The sequence below is a fragment of the Acomys minous genome (genome assembly GCF_964271855.1).
Source record: "Acomys minous genome assembly, chromosome: 2".
Classification (NCBI taxonomy): Eukaryota; Metazoa; Chordata; class Mammalia; order Rodentia; family Muridae; genus Acomys; species Acomys minous.
Genome location: NC_140484.1, coordinates 19,578,813 through 19,594,154, shown reverse-complemented (window position 1 = coordinate 19,594,154; position 15,342 = coordinate 19,578,813). Strand labels below are relative to the sequence as shown.

General features: G+C 47.9%; 1 protein-coding gene across 1 annotated transcript in view; it reads right to left on the bottom strand.

The window, feature by feature from the left end:
• PIK3AP1 (phosphoinositide-3-kinase adaptor protein 1) overlaps positions 1–15,342 on the bottom strand; it is a 112,648-nt gene that overhangs the window by 44,961 nt on the left and 52,345 nt on the right. Inside the window, exons 3-8 of the mRNA XM_084771708.1 lie at positions 12,955–13,091; positions 8,682–8,826; positions 7,575–7,717; positions 7,312–7,444; positions 4,572–4,768; positions 1,592–1,781 (exon numbers count right to left, since the gene is read on the bottom strand). Of these exons, the coding sequence (XP_084627834.1) occupies positions 1,592–1,781; positions 4,572–4,768; positions 7,312–7,444; positions 7,575–7,717; positions 8,682–8,826; positions 12,955–13,091 (945 nt within the window). The remainder of the gene's footprint in view (positions 1–1,591; positions 1,782–4,571; positions 4,769–7,311; positions 7,445–7,574; positions 7,718–8,681; positions 8,827–12,954; positions 13,092–15,342) is intronic.

Genomic DNA, 15,342 nt, shown 5'->3' with positions numbered 1-15,342 from the left:
GACAGTAACACGTCAATAAAGCTCGGGGCTGGGGTGGGGGTGGGGGTGGGGGTGCAGCTGTGTCCACCTGCCTCCCCACCAGCCTGTGCTCTGAAATCCAATCTCATTTAGATCAGTTTCTCTGAAGGGTGGCGCACTTGCCCCCTAACGGCTGCTCTGATGATCTGTGAGGGTGTTTTGGGTTGCCATTGCCGTGGAGGAAGCGGCTGCAGGGGAAGCTAAGCTGCCAAGCTGAGGAGATGGCTCAGTTGGTAACGTGCTTGCTGTGAAAACATGAGGCCCTGCGTCTAGTTCCCTAGAGAACTCGTCAAAGGAGGATGTGGTCTCTTGCATCCGTGTCCCTCTCAAGAGGGGCCAGAGACAGACAGACCCAAGAGCTTGCTGGTCAGACAGTCCTAACAAGCAGCGAACCCCTCACTGAGTTCCAAGAAAGAGCCTGTCTCCAAAGAGACCGCTGGCCTCCACAGACACATGCACACATGCACATACGCCCACACATGCACTACACTGTACACACCCACACACATACCCCACACCTAGATTTGTTCTACACATTCATTTCTTTTATACATTGCATTTTCCAAAAACTCAAATTAGATGATGTTGTAAAGAGAGGTTTGTTTCATCACTGAAGAAAATGCAGGGGGCTGGAGAGGTGGCTCAGAGGTTAAGAGCACTGTCTGCTCTTCCAAAGGTCCTGAGTTCAATTCCCAGCAACCACATGGTAGTTCACAACCATCTATAATGAGATCTGGTGCCCTCTTCTGGCCGGCAGGAGTATATGCAGGCAGAACACTGTATACTAGATAAATAAATAAATGTTAAAAAAAAAAAATCAAAAGTAAGCTGGGCGGTGGTGGCGCATGCCTTTAATCCCAGCACTCGGGAGAGTCAGGCAGACCGATGTGAGTTTGAGGCCAGCCTGGTCTACAAAGCGAGTCCAGGACAGCCAAGTCTACAGAGAAACCCTGTCTTGAAAAGGAAAAAATTAAAAAATAAAAAAATAAATAAAAGAAAAGAAAATGCAGGTGCCAACACCAACACTGCTGTAGGTACTTGAGTTACCAAGCAACAGACATGTGTCAGTGAACATATAAGACTATAACACAGTGACGGGTCTGAGTGTAGTTGCCTGCACAGGGCTATTCCGTATCTCTTCACATGCAGGCGTGCCTGAGCATGTCTTCTCCACTCATTTTTCTCCTACAGTTCAAGTGGGGCAGTGTAAGAAAGCCAGAGGGTCTCATGTGCGGGTAGGTTATAGCACACACGACCTGTGCGTTAGACAGTAGATGGGGGCATTGTAAAACACTTGTTATGAGAAGGGTCCACCAGGACTGGTAGGGCTGGGAGATTCTTGATCACAAGGCCACGCTGTGAGGCCTAGTGACTTCCAGGCAAGAGGTGGAGGAAGTTGGGAGAAAGGCTCTGGCTGTTATGACACATGACTGCAGCCCCGGTGCCCGTTGCCACACAGGCTCTTCACTGGAGCTGTTGCAGAGGTGACCAGGGGCTTTCCCACTTGGCGCTAAAATGAGGAAAGCCATTTCCTAGCAACAGGATGGAAGCAGAGCCAGGCCGAGCTACTTACAGAGGTCTTCTGTGGCTGCTGGGGCAAAGGCAGCCATGGACTCATACAGCTCCTCGTCACAGCCAGGGTTGAGGGAGCACTTCATGAGCAGGTCTGTGGACAGGTGGGCCATGGACTCGTACACATCGTCAGCCTCCTCGCCGTGCATCAGCACCTCTTTAATGTGACTCTTTAGCATGTCCGCAGTCTCCTGCAAGGGAAGACAGGCTCAGTGCACACTGGGGAACCTGGCTAGCCCCCATGGGCTTCAAATGGGCAAAGGGAGTCAAGGAGCCGGGTTACAGCTGTTGATGTGTATTGGCATTCCCTGCCTGGCAGAGAGCTCTGGGGAGTCAGGCATCAGGCCCCTTTCTCTTTCCACACTGGGTACACGCCTGCAAGTGTCCTCCTTTGGAAGGCACATGACTCTCCCTCATTTACAGATTTAAAAGAAACAAAACAAAACTCAGAAAAATCTGGTCTTCCACTCAGGGCTTACAATCTTGGTTTTGACCCTCTTACTATGTCTCAGTGGGCGCTCAAATGATACAAGGAGCCACGCAGATGCTAAGATGTCCCTGCACTTGTGCAACCAGGGGTCCCCACGGGATGTCTTCATTCCTGTGCCTTCTAGAAGGTTCATCCAACAGTGGGCTCAAATGATACAAGGAGCCACGCAGATGCTAAGATGTCCCTGCACTTGCACAACCAGGGGTCCCCACAGGATGTCTTCATTCCTGTGCCTTCTAGAAGGTTCACCCAAGTGACTGACAATTTCTAGGGTTTTCTCCCCCCAGTTTCAACATCCTAGATGTCCCGAGGCCCTGACGTCAGACAGGCTCCCCCCCTACCCCTCCCTCTGCACCTCACCCCTGTCCCTCTGCCTCCAGGTGATATGAGACTCAGGGACGACTTCCTTGCAACCTCTGAACAACTTTTCCTGGCCAGACTCTGTGGTGTGTCACAATCCTTACCTCAACTTCAAACCACAGAGAAGCTTCCTTCTCCTCGTGGACTCCTGACAGAGGTCACCTTTGACTGACAGTGTGCTAGTTTCCTGGTGACACCCAAATGAATTGAGTAACAGTTTCTTAGTGTTTGGAACTCCAGGTTTAGCATTTGGCAAATAAATAAATAAATAAGTAACAACTAAATAACACTTCTTAGAGGCCACTGGTTCTCAACCTTCCTGATGCTGTGCCCCTTTAATATAGTTCCTCGTGTTGTTGTGGTTCCCGACCATAAATTATTCTCATTGCTACTTCATAACTACGATTTTTACTACTGTTATGAATCATAATGTAAATATCTGTGTTCCCCGGTGGTCTTAGGTGACCCTTGTGAAAGGATCATTTGACCCCCAGGTTGAGAACTGTTGTCACAGGCCACGAGCAGGGACAACCTTTGGCAGCAAGGCTAAGGATGCATTGGTGGAAGGTGACTTAGCTAGGAGTCACAATATGAGAAGTGTGACTCAGATTAAAGCTCAAGGCACTCTAAAAATAGCACGTTAACTTCCCCTGCTATGCAGAGCAGGATACTGAGCCCAACTATAGTGTGGAACTAGGTTCAAATCCTATCTCCACCTTGACCAGTGTGAAAAGCCCTAGGCACAATTACCTTGGCTATCTACGTCCTTTTCGTCATTTATACGATGAAGGTCTTAGTCCCTTCCACGTACAAGGAGGGTGGTGAAAATTCAATGAGACCGGGCATTTGCTGACTAACTGAGCTACTTAGCTATTACTTCAAACACAGACTTACCAAAAATGACTAACACAAAAATGACACCCTGTGTTTAGCACATCTGTGATTTCAAAGTAAAGCCAAGTAAAAACTCTAAGAGCATGGGTGCCTTTATGCCTATTTATGCCAGGGAGGACCCAAACAAAGACTTAAACTATTCTGATTGTTTGAAACACCTACAAGTCCCCCAAAAACATCGGGAAGCCCCTCTTCGCCCCCTGGCATCACTGCCTTATGGATTTCCTATCACAGAGCAGAGCTAAGTCTCTGAAGACACGTCGGGCTCACTCCTGTCTGGAGGTAGCAAGCAGGACCATATCAGTCTGACTTCTTGTTTGTTGGGGCCCAGCCAGATGAGCTAATCTCAGGTGCCTATTGTGAGTTTGAAAAGAAGAGTCAAGAACAGCTTCCTCCAACAGAGTGGCGGCCATGCTCCGCATGTAATAAGACTGAGGCATAGTGCAAGGTTGAATTCACAGCAAGACTCAGAAGTCAGTGACCAAGATCAATCGGCCAAGAATGCTGGGTGTCCCCACCTGCCTTAAGTTCAGATCGAAGCAGAGGCCTAGCAGGGAGGGAGCTCTCAAAGTTGGCCACCTTGCTACCTCCTCAAAGTACAGCCTTATTGTGGCCTCACCTAATTAAAGAATCAACACAATTTACTTGGTCCCAAAGGTGGGCATGGCATCTAGGGACAAGCCACCAAGGAGTCTTGGAGGTAGCGGGGAGAGGGCTGAGCATCAGGCACAGGCAGACGTGCTCTCTGCAAGTTCCTGTCAATGTATGTTAGTTTCTTTTGGTGTGAAAATAACTCTGTGAACAGACCTCTTAGGATAGTTTCTTCTGCATATGAAGAAATGGGAGGAGGCCGGCAAGATGACTCAGTGGGTAAGAGCACCTGCTGCTCTTGCAGAGGACCCGGGTTCGACTCCTCGTAGCTATAGAGCATCCCACGGCACACAAGTAACTCCATTTCTAGGATGTCTGGTGACCTCTTCTGGGGTCACCAGGCATGCGTGCAGTGTGCATATAGGCAAAACATTCAGACACACACACACACACACACAAAGTAAAATTAGAGGGGAGGGGACTTGTGGTTTACCCAAAGCCACATGGCTACCAAGTAGGTATAGACATTTGGACTTTGGCCAGAGAGACATTTGAGAACGTGTTAGAGACACAATCCATCAGTGTCTTGGCCTGGAACCACTCCCCACGTGCTCCACCGCAAGGGCCTCTCCCGCCTCGAGCTTACCACATACTCGTCGATGAACTGGCGCAGGTCCCGGAAGCCGTGCTTCTCGGCGATGGTGTTGGGATAGTGGCCCTGCTTGTTGGCCACACTGTATGCCTGGAGAGCCCCTGGGCAGGTGAGCAACAAGGCCGTGAGGTTCTTCAGTCCATACTTGGCGGCGAAATGCAAGAGGGTGGGCAGCTCTTCGTCCCTCTGATCTAAAAAGGCACCAGGGAGAATTTAGATGAAGGGCAAGAAAGCAGCCACAGGGTCCCTTTGCCCCTGGAGGTGAAGTTGCTGAGCCTCAGCATGTATGCAGTAGGCACTCAAGCATTGCTTCCTGGCTGACTGACCGAACTGATGGCTTCCCTTGGGGAACCAACCCTTAAAGATCGTGTACTCACATGATGGGGGAAATGGTATTTTAATTGGTAGTAGATCTATAGTCATTAGTAGCACATCTCCTGCCTTAGAGTGGAAAATCCTTAGAAAATGTTGCCTTTTCCTCTTTTCTGTCCTGAGGGCCAGGGGCTCAAACTCAGGACTTCACACGCTGGGCGAGTGCTCCACCACTGAGCTACATTCCTAGGCCCAATCCAAGCTCATTCTAAAGGCTTAACCGGCAGCCTCAAAGTGTGACAGGAGCCTCATCTTGCTCTTCTCTGCAACACTCAACGCTGGTCTGAAACAACTGTTTAGTGCTGATTAAGGGATAGATGGTCCGGGATGGAGAGGTGGCTCAGAAGTTAAGAGCACTGGCTGCTCTTCCAGAAGACCCGGGCCTGAGTCCTGGCACCCACATGGTACCTCATAACTCCAGTCCCAGAGGATCCAACACCCTCCTCTGGCCTCTGACAGCTCCATATACACATGCACAGACATACATGCAGGCGAACATCCATACACATAAAATAAAAATAAGGGAAGAAATGTTCAAATAGAAAGAAGCCCATCTGCTTATCTCTTATTGCCAATTTTGTAAATATGCCAAGAAAACAAATGGGCTTATGTTGGGGACTTGGGGAATAAATCTTTTTATTTCTCCTTTTCATAAAAGTTGATTTCTAGACCCGTCGCCTTACACGTTATTTATTTCCTCTTCTTTTTCTATATGTGTGTACGGTGTGGTTCCTGTGTGCGTGTGTATTTAAGTATGTAGGCATATGTGAGGGGTGTATGTAAATGCACATGCATGTGGAGGCCCAGGATGACATCACAAATCTTCCTCTATTGCTCTTCCACTTTGTCATTTGAGGCAGAGTCCCTCACTCAAGCCCAGCACAGCTAGCCTGCCTCTCTGGATCATGTCTCTGCCTCCTGAGACTAGGGTGACAAATTGGACCCTCGTGGTCACTTGGCATTTAAGGATTCTGAAGATCTGAACCCCAGGCCTCTTGCTTGTGTGGACAGTTATTTCACCACTGAGCCATCTCTCCAGGCCTGGCCCTGCCATTTTTTGAAAACAATGAACCTAGCTTCCTATTCACCAGGATGTGACCCTTGGGGTGAAAGATCTGAAAACATCCCCAAGAGCCCCGTGTATCAACCATGAGATACTCTCCCCTGAGTCTCTGGTTTAAGATTAAGAGAATAGAAACACTTACAGCAGAGAATAGAAACATTCCACATCAGGAGGACCAGGAGAGGCAGCAGGGAAGTGAATGCACCCCGCCCCCCAGAAGGCCTGGCAGAAAGTAACCAGTCAGAGACTTGAGTGCCACAGTGGGAAGACCAGGCACCCTGTGCAGTGTTCCAGGCGACATCCCTGGCATGTGGTGTGTCTCTCCTGGCTTCTATTGCTGCCACAGTGTGTGTACATAAGGCCCGCTCTTCACTTAAGTTACAAATGTTTGCTTAAAGCCTACAAAGATCCAGCACCTGCCCCCTCCCCCGCTACCCCCTGAGCTGACAGCCTAGTGCAGAAGACAGACAGCAGGCACTCTATAGGACAGAAGGCTCAACATGCTGAGGGAGCCTGCAGCCAGTGGTGGTACAGACTCCTGGAGGATTAGGAAAAGTCCTGCTTCCTGAGGAGATGAAAGAAGAGCCACCAGGAGAATGGCCACCAAGGCGAGGACAGAGCACTGGTGTCTCTATGAGTAGACTGGCAAGACACAGATGTGAGAAGCATGTACCATCCGGGAACAGAAACCCACTGAGGGGTGCCGAGAGAAACAACGGCAGAAACACCCCTCTCAGGAGGGGCTCGTTATCAGGCAAAAGAGTTTGAACTCCATCTAGAAGGTACGTGAGACCCACACACGTTTTTAGAAGGGAGTCGAGCTCAGCTGTGTGCTATGTAGTGACATTTCAGACACAGAAGTCCTATCAAGTTAGAAGGAAGCTGACAAACTCCTGCCTCCTAGAGACCCTGTAGCTATCAGAACATAGCATAATGTGCTCTGTCCATGCTGGTGACAGTGCTGGTGAGAATGAACCTGCTGGCAGCCACAACTATGCAGAGCACACCGTACTTGATGACGGTACATAATTATGTCACTGGCTTCTGCACTTACTGCACTTTTTATCATTATATTTTTACTATATTGCTACTTACTAAAAAAATAAAATAAAACAAAATGCTGTAAAAGAGCATGCTGTGTCATGCCAGCAGCATCCTTATGCATATCACTTGATTTAATCCCCTGTCTTTTTGCTCGTCTTGGCACCGGCAGACAAGAACCTTGTGCCCTTCCCACAGCACGTAGGCCAGGTGTGCAGCAGGCCTTGCCATCTATGGCTGAAATGACTGTTGACTTACTTGTCATCATATCTTCTTCTTCCAGTTGGTTGATCCCAAAGAGGTGCAGTCCGCTTGCTGGGATGTTGTTCTTCAGAGACTCCGTGAGCAGTTTATCAAGTGTCTCCGTGTTGTAGGGCACGATCTTAAAGGCCTGCAGAAAACAGGGGAGATGGTCAGATTTCAAAATCCAGCTAGTTCTCGCCAATCAAGGGGGAAGCTAAATAGCCCCCGCGTCGATTTCCCGTGTCTAGAAAGGTGGCATCTCTTCCTAACAGCCTCACCTGACACATAAACTCCACAGGATTTGCAGCACTGGACAGTAAGTTCCCGATCTCCTCCATGTCAGTGTAATAGCTGATGGTGGTTTCACACACCACCAAGTCCCCAGAATATACCTTCAGACAGACATTCCCAGATGAGAGGGCTAAACAGAACAAAAGACACGGGTGAAATGCCAGGAGGAACAAGGGACCTGCAAAAAGTGGTCACGGGTCATGGGTGTTGCATGTGAACGGTGACACCGCTCAATGGAACTGAAAGGGCGGGGCAGAGGGAAGCTGGGAGGGGAGTGAAGACGGGAGGAGATGAGTGGACCAGCATGTACAATCTTACACAGAGTAAGCATCCTCGGAGGGCTGTCACCTGCATTTTAAAAGGATTTTCATCTGTTTTGCATAATTTTCAGTATTTGTGTGTGTGTGTGTGTGTGTGTGTATGTGCATGCGCACATGTGAGAACAGGCAAGCCCGCATGGATGCAGACGCCTATGTATGCAAGATGCATAGGATCCTGTAGACTGGGTGTTCCGAAGAACCCGGTGTGATACTGAAGTTGGTTTTTCTGCAAGGGCAGGATGTGTTCTAAACCACTGAGGCAGCTCTCTGGCCTGTTCTACTGAGTTCCCCGGGCTTTGATGAACAATAACAAACAAACAAAATTAAAATGGGGTTTAAGTGCTTTGTACGAAGGCCAATAAGTCACCATTGGCTAGAATCCTAGTAGTTAGAGGGTAACAGGGCTTTGCTCCTGCCAGTGGAATCAGCTGACTTGCTCTGTGGCTGTCTGAACTACGCGCTCTTCCTGGGGTAGGAGTCTATACCACCGGAAGAGGTTCTGATGGGGAAAGAAAAAACTTAAAAATACACCGACCACAAAGATTCAATTCACCAAAGAGGAAATGCGACAAGTTGTGAACGTGGAAAATTATTAAACCACACTGGTAATGCAAGGCATGCGATTAAAATGACGCACTGCTTTCTTAAAGTCAACTCATAATGCTGAGCGACAATGCCTAGGGTTGGAGATGGTCTGGCGAGTAAGCCTGGCGACGGCAGTGTTTCAGAAGGTAGCCGGCCGGCGTGCTCTTCGGTCAGTGCGGGGCCACTTACCTGGAGCCTTCACCGAAACTGTGTACTCATTCTCCAGCGTGCCTTCCACCCTGACGGAGGGCGAGTCCTCGGGCGAAAACTCTGCTTCTGTTGACACCCTCTCATCCAGCTTGCATCTCGCGATGATGTACACAGTGGTTTCTGCCTGGAGTGGGAGATGGGTTCTGGTCTCTCTCCCTCCTGTATCCCTCAGGGTGCTGGGTCAAGAGGTGTCCCAGCTCCTCGGGCCCCAGCTCACTCTCTAAGTGAGGCTGCTGCTGGCCAGGGGGTCTTGACAGACCAGTGATTGGCACAGAACCACAGGCTGTTAACCCAGTGAAGCAACTTGGGAAAACAGACTAAACTTTTATAAACTTTTACAGCAATTAGATGGAAGCTTTGTCTACTCATTATGCTCATATTTTTTTAAACCTAGGGCTTATAGATGTTTATTTTGTTTTATAAAATTTTAAATTGCTTTTAACTTTATATATATACATATATATGAATATAAATGGTATTAGCATATAATGGGGGAAACAAAACCCCGACTAGACATCATATACTACCAAGTAAAAGTCCCAGTACCAGAGATGGGTTACATCTTTTTGAGTCATTGGCCAAAGTTGTCCCATTGGAAAAAAAAAATGACAGGCTATTTCCAATACTATTGGTTAGCCTCCACAACCTGACACTAAGACTCTAGTGCTGAAGACACCTCACACTTAAGTCATCAGACATGGGGTGATCAAGCTGGGGCACAGCTGGAAGCTTCACGCCCACTGACTAGCATTCACAGTAATGCGCAGTACTCCATTCACTACTGGAGAAGAAGAGTAATCATCAATTAATCTCACTCAGTTACAAACCTTGTGATCTACAGTAGTGACCTGCCTGCAAGACATAGTGGTGTGGTAGTGACATAAATATTTGAAGAGTAACCAACCACTATTTAAAAATGAGTTTTAAGGCTCATTCCATGAGATGGGAGCGCTTGGCCCTAAATAGGATGTCTTTATCACACCCCTTCCCTCAAGGCTCAGGGATCGATGCAGAAGATGATGCAGAATGATTCAAGAGCCAGTGGTGGACCACTCCAGGAAACAGTGTTTTCTAGACACAACAGGGTTGATGCAGATATGAACTCCCAGAGATTATGACAGCATACACAAGACCTGCACAGGTTCAAGGCAGGCACCCCAACACAGAGAAGCATACATAAGCACAAAGTCCCACAAATAACCCAGAAGTTATTTGCAACTGATACTTTCTGAGAAAGAAAAAAAACCAGTTTTCTCCTATGGAATATGACTAGATCTGTCAACCACACTTCAGGGCTGGCCTCATACTCAGTAGCTGGCCAACACAAAATTGATTCTATGGTTTTTTTTAATGTGCTTTTTTCTTTGGTTAAATAAGATTTTTTTCCTTTCTTTTCTTTTTCTTTTTCCTTTTGAGAGAGAAATGACATGAAGTTTGGTGGAAGAATCTGGGAGGAGTTGGAGGAAGGAAAAATATGACCAAAATATGTTGTCTATAAGTTTTCAAACATTTTAAACAGGAAGAAAATTGTTTTACAAAAATCTCTATAGCTTCAGATAACTGGATTTTTAGTTTTTGAGACAATGCCTCACTATCCTGAAAGTGCTATGTAGACCAGCCTGGCCTTGAATTTAGAAGCACACCTCCCTCTGCCTCCTAAGGACCGGAATTAAAAGCATGTGCCACCATACCAGCAGACTTTTATTTACTTTTACGTCCATCCCTGGACTATGAGAAGCTTTGTCATTGCAAACATGGCCAAGTGACCAACAGCATTGCCACCGCTGGAGCAAATTAGACAAACAGTCAGGCACCTTCTGCCACTGAATCAGGGTTTGCACTTTAAAAAAAATTTTTTTTTGAAACAGGGTCTCAAGTAGCCCAGGCTAGCCTCAAATTTGCTATGTAGCTGATGACCTTGAACATCTGACTCCCCATATGCATGTCCTAAGTACTAGCATGACAGGCATATGCCACAACACCCAGCTTTTTATGTAGTGTTGGGAATCAAACCCAGGATTTATCCATGTTAGGCAAATACTTTATCACCAAGCCACACCACCAGCCCCAGAGTCTACATTTTAGCAAGACTCCCAGGTGACAGTAAGACCTCACACTGAGCCTGCCAACACACCCTAATATGAAACTCCAAAATCCAGATGCTCTGGCCTGATTCCACAAGTGGGAAAGCTCCACACTTTGCATTTTGGGCTAAGCCCAGATGCAAGGGAAGTCACATGTTCCGTGACACTGTCAGGCTGTGTATAACACATATATGAAACATAAAAAAGCCTTATCCTAAAATATATCCCATTATGCATATGCAAATAATGCAGCATCTCCCTAACCCCTAAAATTCAGAATCTGAGACACTTCAGGTCCTTAGCATTTTGGGTAAGGATATATAACTCGCCTCTTGTCTTACTGAACTTGGTTACGGTTGTTTTAGACCTCAAAACCAGAAAGGCAGGGAGAGATTTCTGGCCAGAGCTAGTCGGCAATCATTCATTCGGGGACTGATATATAGTTGTCCTAGTCACCCCCTTACAAGGGCACACAGAAGGGGGTGCCAGGCCTGGCCTTTATAACAGGGGAGGGTTGCAGCCCAGGCTGCCGAAGGCTGCTGTAAGAAAACATATGTTCTGTGGCTGGTGTCATTCCTGCTGCACACCTGGTCCTGCACCTGATCCTGGTAAAATGAAGAGCCCAGAAGAATGTGTGCCCATTCTGTTGGCTGTCAGGGCCCGCCCTCAGCCCAGATGCACCCTGGGCCCACAGATGATCCTGAGTGAGAGGGCAGCAGGGAGGAGAGCCTGAGGACGCAGGAGGAGAGTGGGCCCCAAACATCCTCACTGCTGCACCTGCCAGTCTGGCCACACAACCGAGGGGAGACACACGCCTGAGATGTCCACACAGGCCCAGCCAGTAGGTGGAAAGAATACGACAGTCTGAGTTTAAAAGAGAATTAATAATAAAAAATAAAAATAAATTTTAAAAAAGAGGAGTGGCCAGGGGTGGTGGCACACATCTGTGATCCCAGCACTGGGGAGAACGGGAAAAGAGGATCACAAGTTCAAGACCAACCTGGGCTACGGAGAAAGACTGTCTGAAAACCTCAAAAATAAAAATAAACAAAGAAGATCAGAGAATGGTGGGGACCAGGCCAGAGGATGCATGTCCCATGCCCCGCCCACAAAAGAAAAGCACAGAGCCTTACCAGTCACTTCAAGCCTAATATCAGATTCTGACTGGAAAGATACTGAGAAACACCAACTTTTATGCCTAATTTTTAAAACACTCTGAAGTCTAACCCGAGCATGTCTAAAAGTCTAGCCCAGCCTTAAAAATAGCTGGCAACTCCTATGCAGGGAGCCGGTGCCCAGCATCTGGTGGCCTCAGCTGCACGTCCCATTGCCAGCGTTCTCATACCCTGTAGTTCCGAGAAGCCACAGTGGCAAGCTTAGCAAGGAGCACATATCCATGAGGAAAGCATTTTGCTACTCCAACCTATTCAAAATGCCTCACATTTTATCAGGGAAGGAAAGTACATTAAAACATTATCAAATAGCCGGGCATGGTGGCGCACGCCTTTAATCTCAGCACTCAGGAGGCAGAGGCAGGTGGATCACTGTGAGTTCAAGGCCAGCCTGGTCTACAAAGTGAGTCCAGGACAGCCAGGGCTACACAGAACAACCCTGTCTCAAAAAACAAAACAAAAAACAAACAAACAAAAAACCCCAATAATCAAATAGTATGATAGGATTTAAACGACTGTCATGAAGTCTCACGCACAGCTCTCTTGCGGTTATACAACCACCCTAAAATGCTAGCCACATATGGCTTAGGTATTTAGCCAACCTTAAAGCCCTCCGTGAGCCCAGGGTAGCAACCAGTTAATGAAGAAGCAGGGTCCCAGGATGTGTCACTTCCTCCTCCCAGGGCTGGGTCAGCTGGAAGAAGTGCAGACCGCTAACTGTGGTATCTAACACTGTTCAGGTCTGCAGGTGTCCTGTTTGCCCTATGTCACCCATTCATGAAACAGAATTCTTACATTGATGACACACATACACCCAGGTTCAGTTCTCTGACTTAAAGGAGCTATCAATGCCCAAGGCTCCAGTGATGGGGGTCCCAAGGGAAGGCTGGGGTTACGATGCATCATGATACCCTCAGATCCCTTCGCTGCTCTGACGGGGATCTACCAGCCCCACCCCACCCCCCACCCCCAGACACACACACACAGGATGCCTACCCCACAGCGAATTCGGTCCGGCTGCACCACCATCAGGTTGCCAGGTGAGGTCTCAGGAGGCAAGTTTGTCTGCTTTGTGGAAGGAAGCGCTCTCTCGTCCTCAGGCTCTGTGTCGGTTACCGAGTCACAGCCAGAATCTGTGGAATATGGGACAAAAGTGAACGAGAGTGGAAAAAGGAGAACTGGTAGACATGCTTCGCCCCCAAAAAGCCCCACACATCACCATGCAGGAAGCGCCTGTGAGAGTCACACAAATCCAGGCTGAAGGGAGTAACTCACGAAGTCACAAAAGAGGACCCACTGGGGAAAAGTCAACCACTTTGTAGGCCACAGAGTGACAGGATAAGGAAAATGTTGGGGGGTAAGGCCCAAATGTTTGAGGCAGGCAAGTACAGGCTCAATCAACAGGCTTCTGGAAGCTTCACCTTAGGATGCCCTGCAGAGCTGGAGGTGGCAAGGAAAATGGAGTCACTTAGGAATGACTTTACACAAGAGTAAGACACTCTTCGGAAAGCCACGGGGACTTGGCTGACATCTACCCAGTGTCCCTCCTCTGTCAGCAGCAGTGAGAATCAGTCACTTTCAACACGCCTGAAGTCAGAACCACTGGGTTCCAGATTAGTGACATGGCTGCATGTGCACAGGAGAAGTGAGGGATGGCGTTTAAACAGCCAACTCGCCACTACCTAGAACCACCCGGGAACTTAGAATTATCTAAATCAGCTTGGTCTGTGGACATGTCTGTGGGGGGCTGTCTTAATTGCTAATTGACGTAGGAAGACCCCGCCCATTGTGGTGGCACCATCTGCTACGCAGAGAGTCCTGGTTTATACAAGCGAGGAGAAAGCTGGAGAAGAGGAAGCAGGAAGTATGCGTCCATTCATTTCTCTCTGCTCCTGACTGTGGATATGATGCGATTCGATGCAGTGTGATGCGGACGCGATGTGACTCGATGCTGCGATGGGGCACAGTGTGACCAACTGCTTGAGTTCCTACCTTGGCTTCCTCTTCAACAATGGTCTGTAACCAGAATCTGCAAGCCAAACAATCTCTTCTTCCCTAATCTGCTTTCGGTCTGGGTGTTTAATCATAGCGCACCACAAATGAAACTAGCACACAGACTCCAAGCAGGCAGGCAGAGATGTGCAGACGTGAAGAGCATGGCAAAGATGCTGAGACAGGGCCTAGAAAACCTCTTCAGAGGGGCTCGTAGGCAACATCTAGTGGTCTACAGGCTTCCTTGTAAAGTCATGCCATAGACCGTGCATATGCCTATATAGAGATGACAAATCTATACATGAAAAGATGACCCACTCCTAAGTTATCAGGAAACTGCACGTCAGGGCAACCACAACATACCACAACACATTTATCAGAATGGTCAAGATCTAGAACAGAGATGACACCAAATGTCTTCTAGGACAGGCAACACCAGGGACCTTTTGCTAGTGGGAAGGCAACACAGAAGATCCCCTTTGGAAGGCACGTTTCTTCCAAGACTAATTTCTTACAGCCAATGCCATTTCTTACAAGACTAATTATACGTTACTGCTCAACCCAACAGTCATACTCTTTGGTATTTTCCCTAAGCTGTCGAAAATGTATGTAGACAGAAAAACCTGCACACACAGATGTTTATAGCAGCTTTCTCCATAGCTGCCAAAAGTAGGAAGCAACGAAGACATCCTCTACGCAAACAATAGCACAAGGAAGCAATCATGGAATATAGCACTAGACAGAAATGAGCTCAGGGGAGAAACAAATGTTAGTTTCTGTCAACTTGACACAAGCTAGGGTCATCTGGGAGGAGGGAACCTCAGCTGAAAAAAATGCCTCCATCCGACAGGCCTGGGAGCATGTTTGTGGGGGCATCTTCTTGATTAATGAATTGATGTGGGAAGGTCCAACCCACTATGGGCAGGACTATCCCAGGGCAATGTCATCCTAAGTGGTATAAGAAAGCAAACTGAGCCATCTATGGAGAGCAAGCCATTACCGTATTTTTCAGACTATAAGATGCACCTGACCATAAAACGCACCCAGTTTTTAGAGCAGTAAAACAAGAAAAACAGTAAAAACAGACCATAAGGCACACCCTAATCCCCCCCCCCACTTTTGGAGGGAAAAAGTACGTCTTAAGGTCTGAAAAATACGGTAAGTTTCATCTCCCTTAGCCCTCTTCAGTGCTTGCCTCCAGATTTCTGCTTCTTTGTGATAAGCTGCAAGCGGAAATAAACTCCCTCTCTAGGTTGCTCTGATCATGGTGTTTATTGCAATAAGAGTGAGTAAAGGAGGATGCTGGGCGAAAGAAGCCTGCATATTGTGTGGTTCCAACTACGGGATACCCCCCAAAAGGCCAAACTATTGGGGGGAAATCCATGGTTGCCA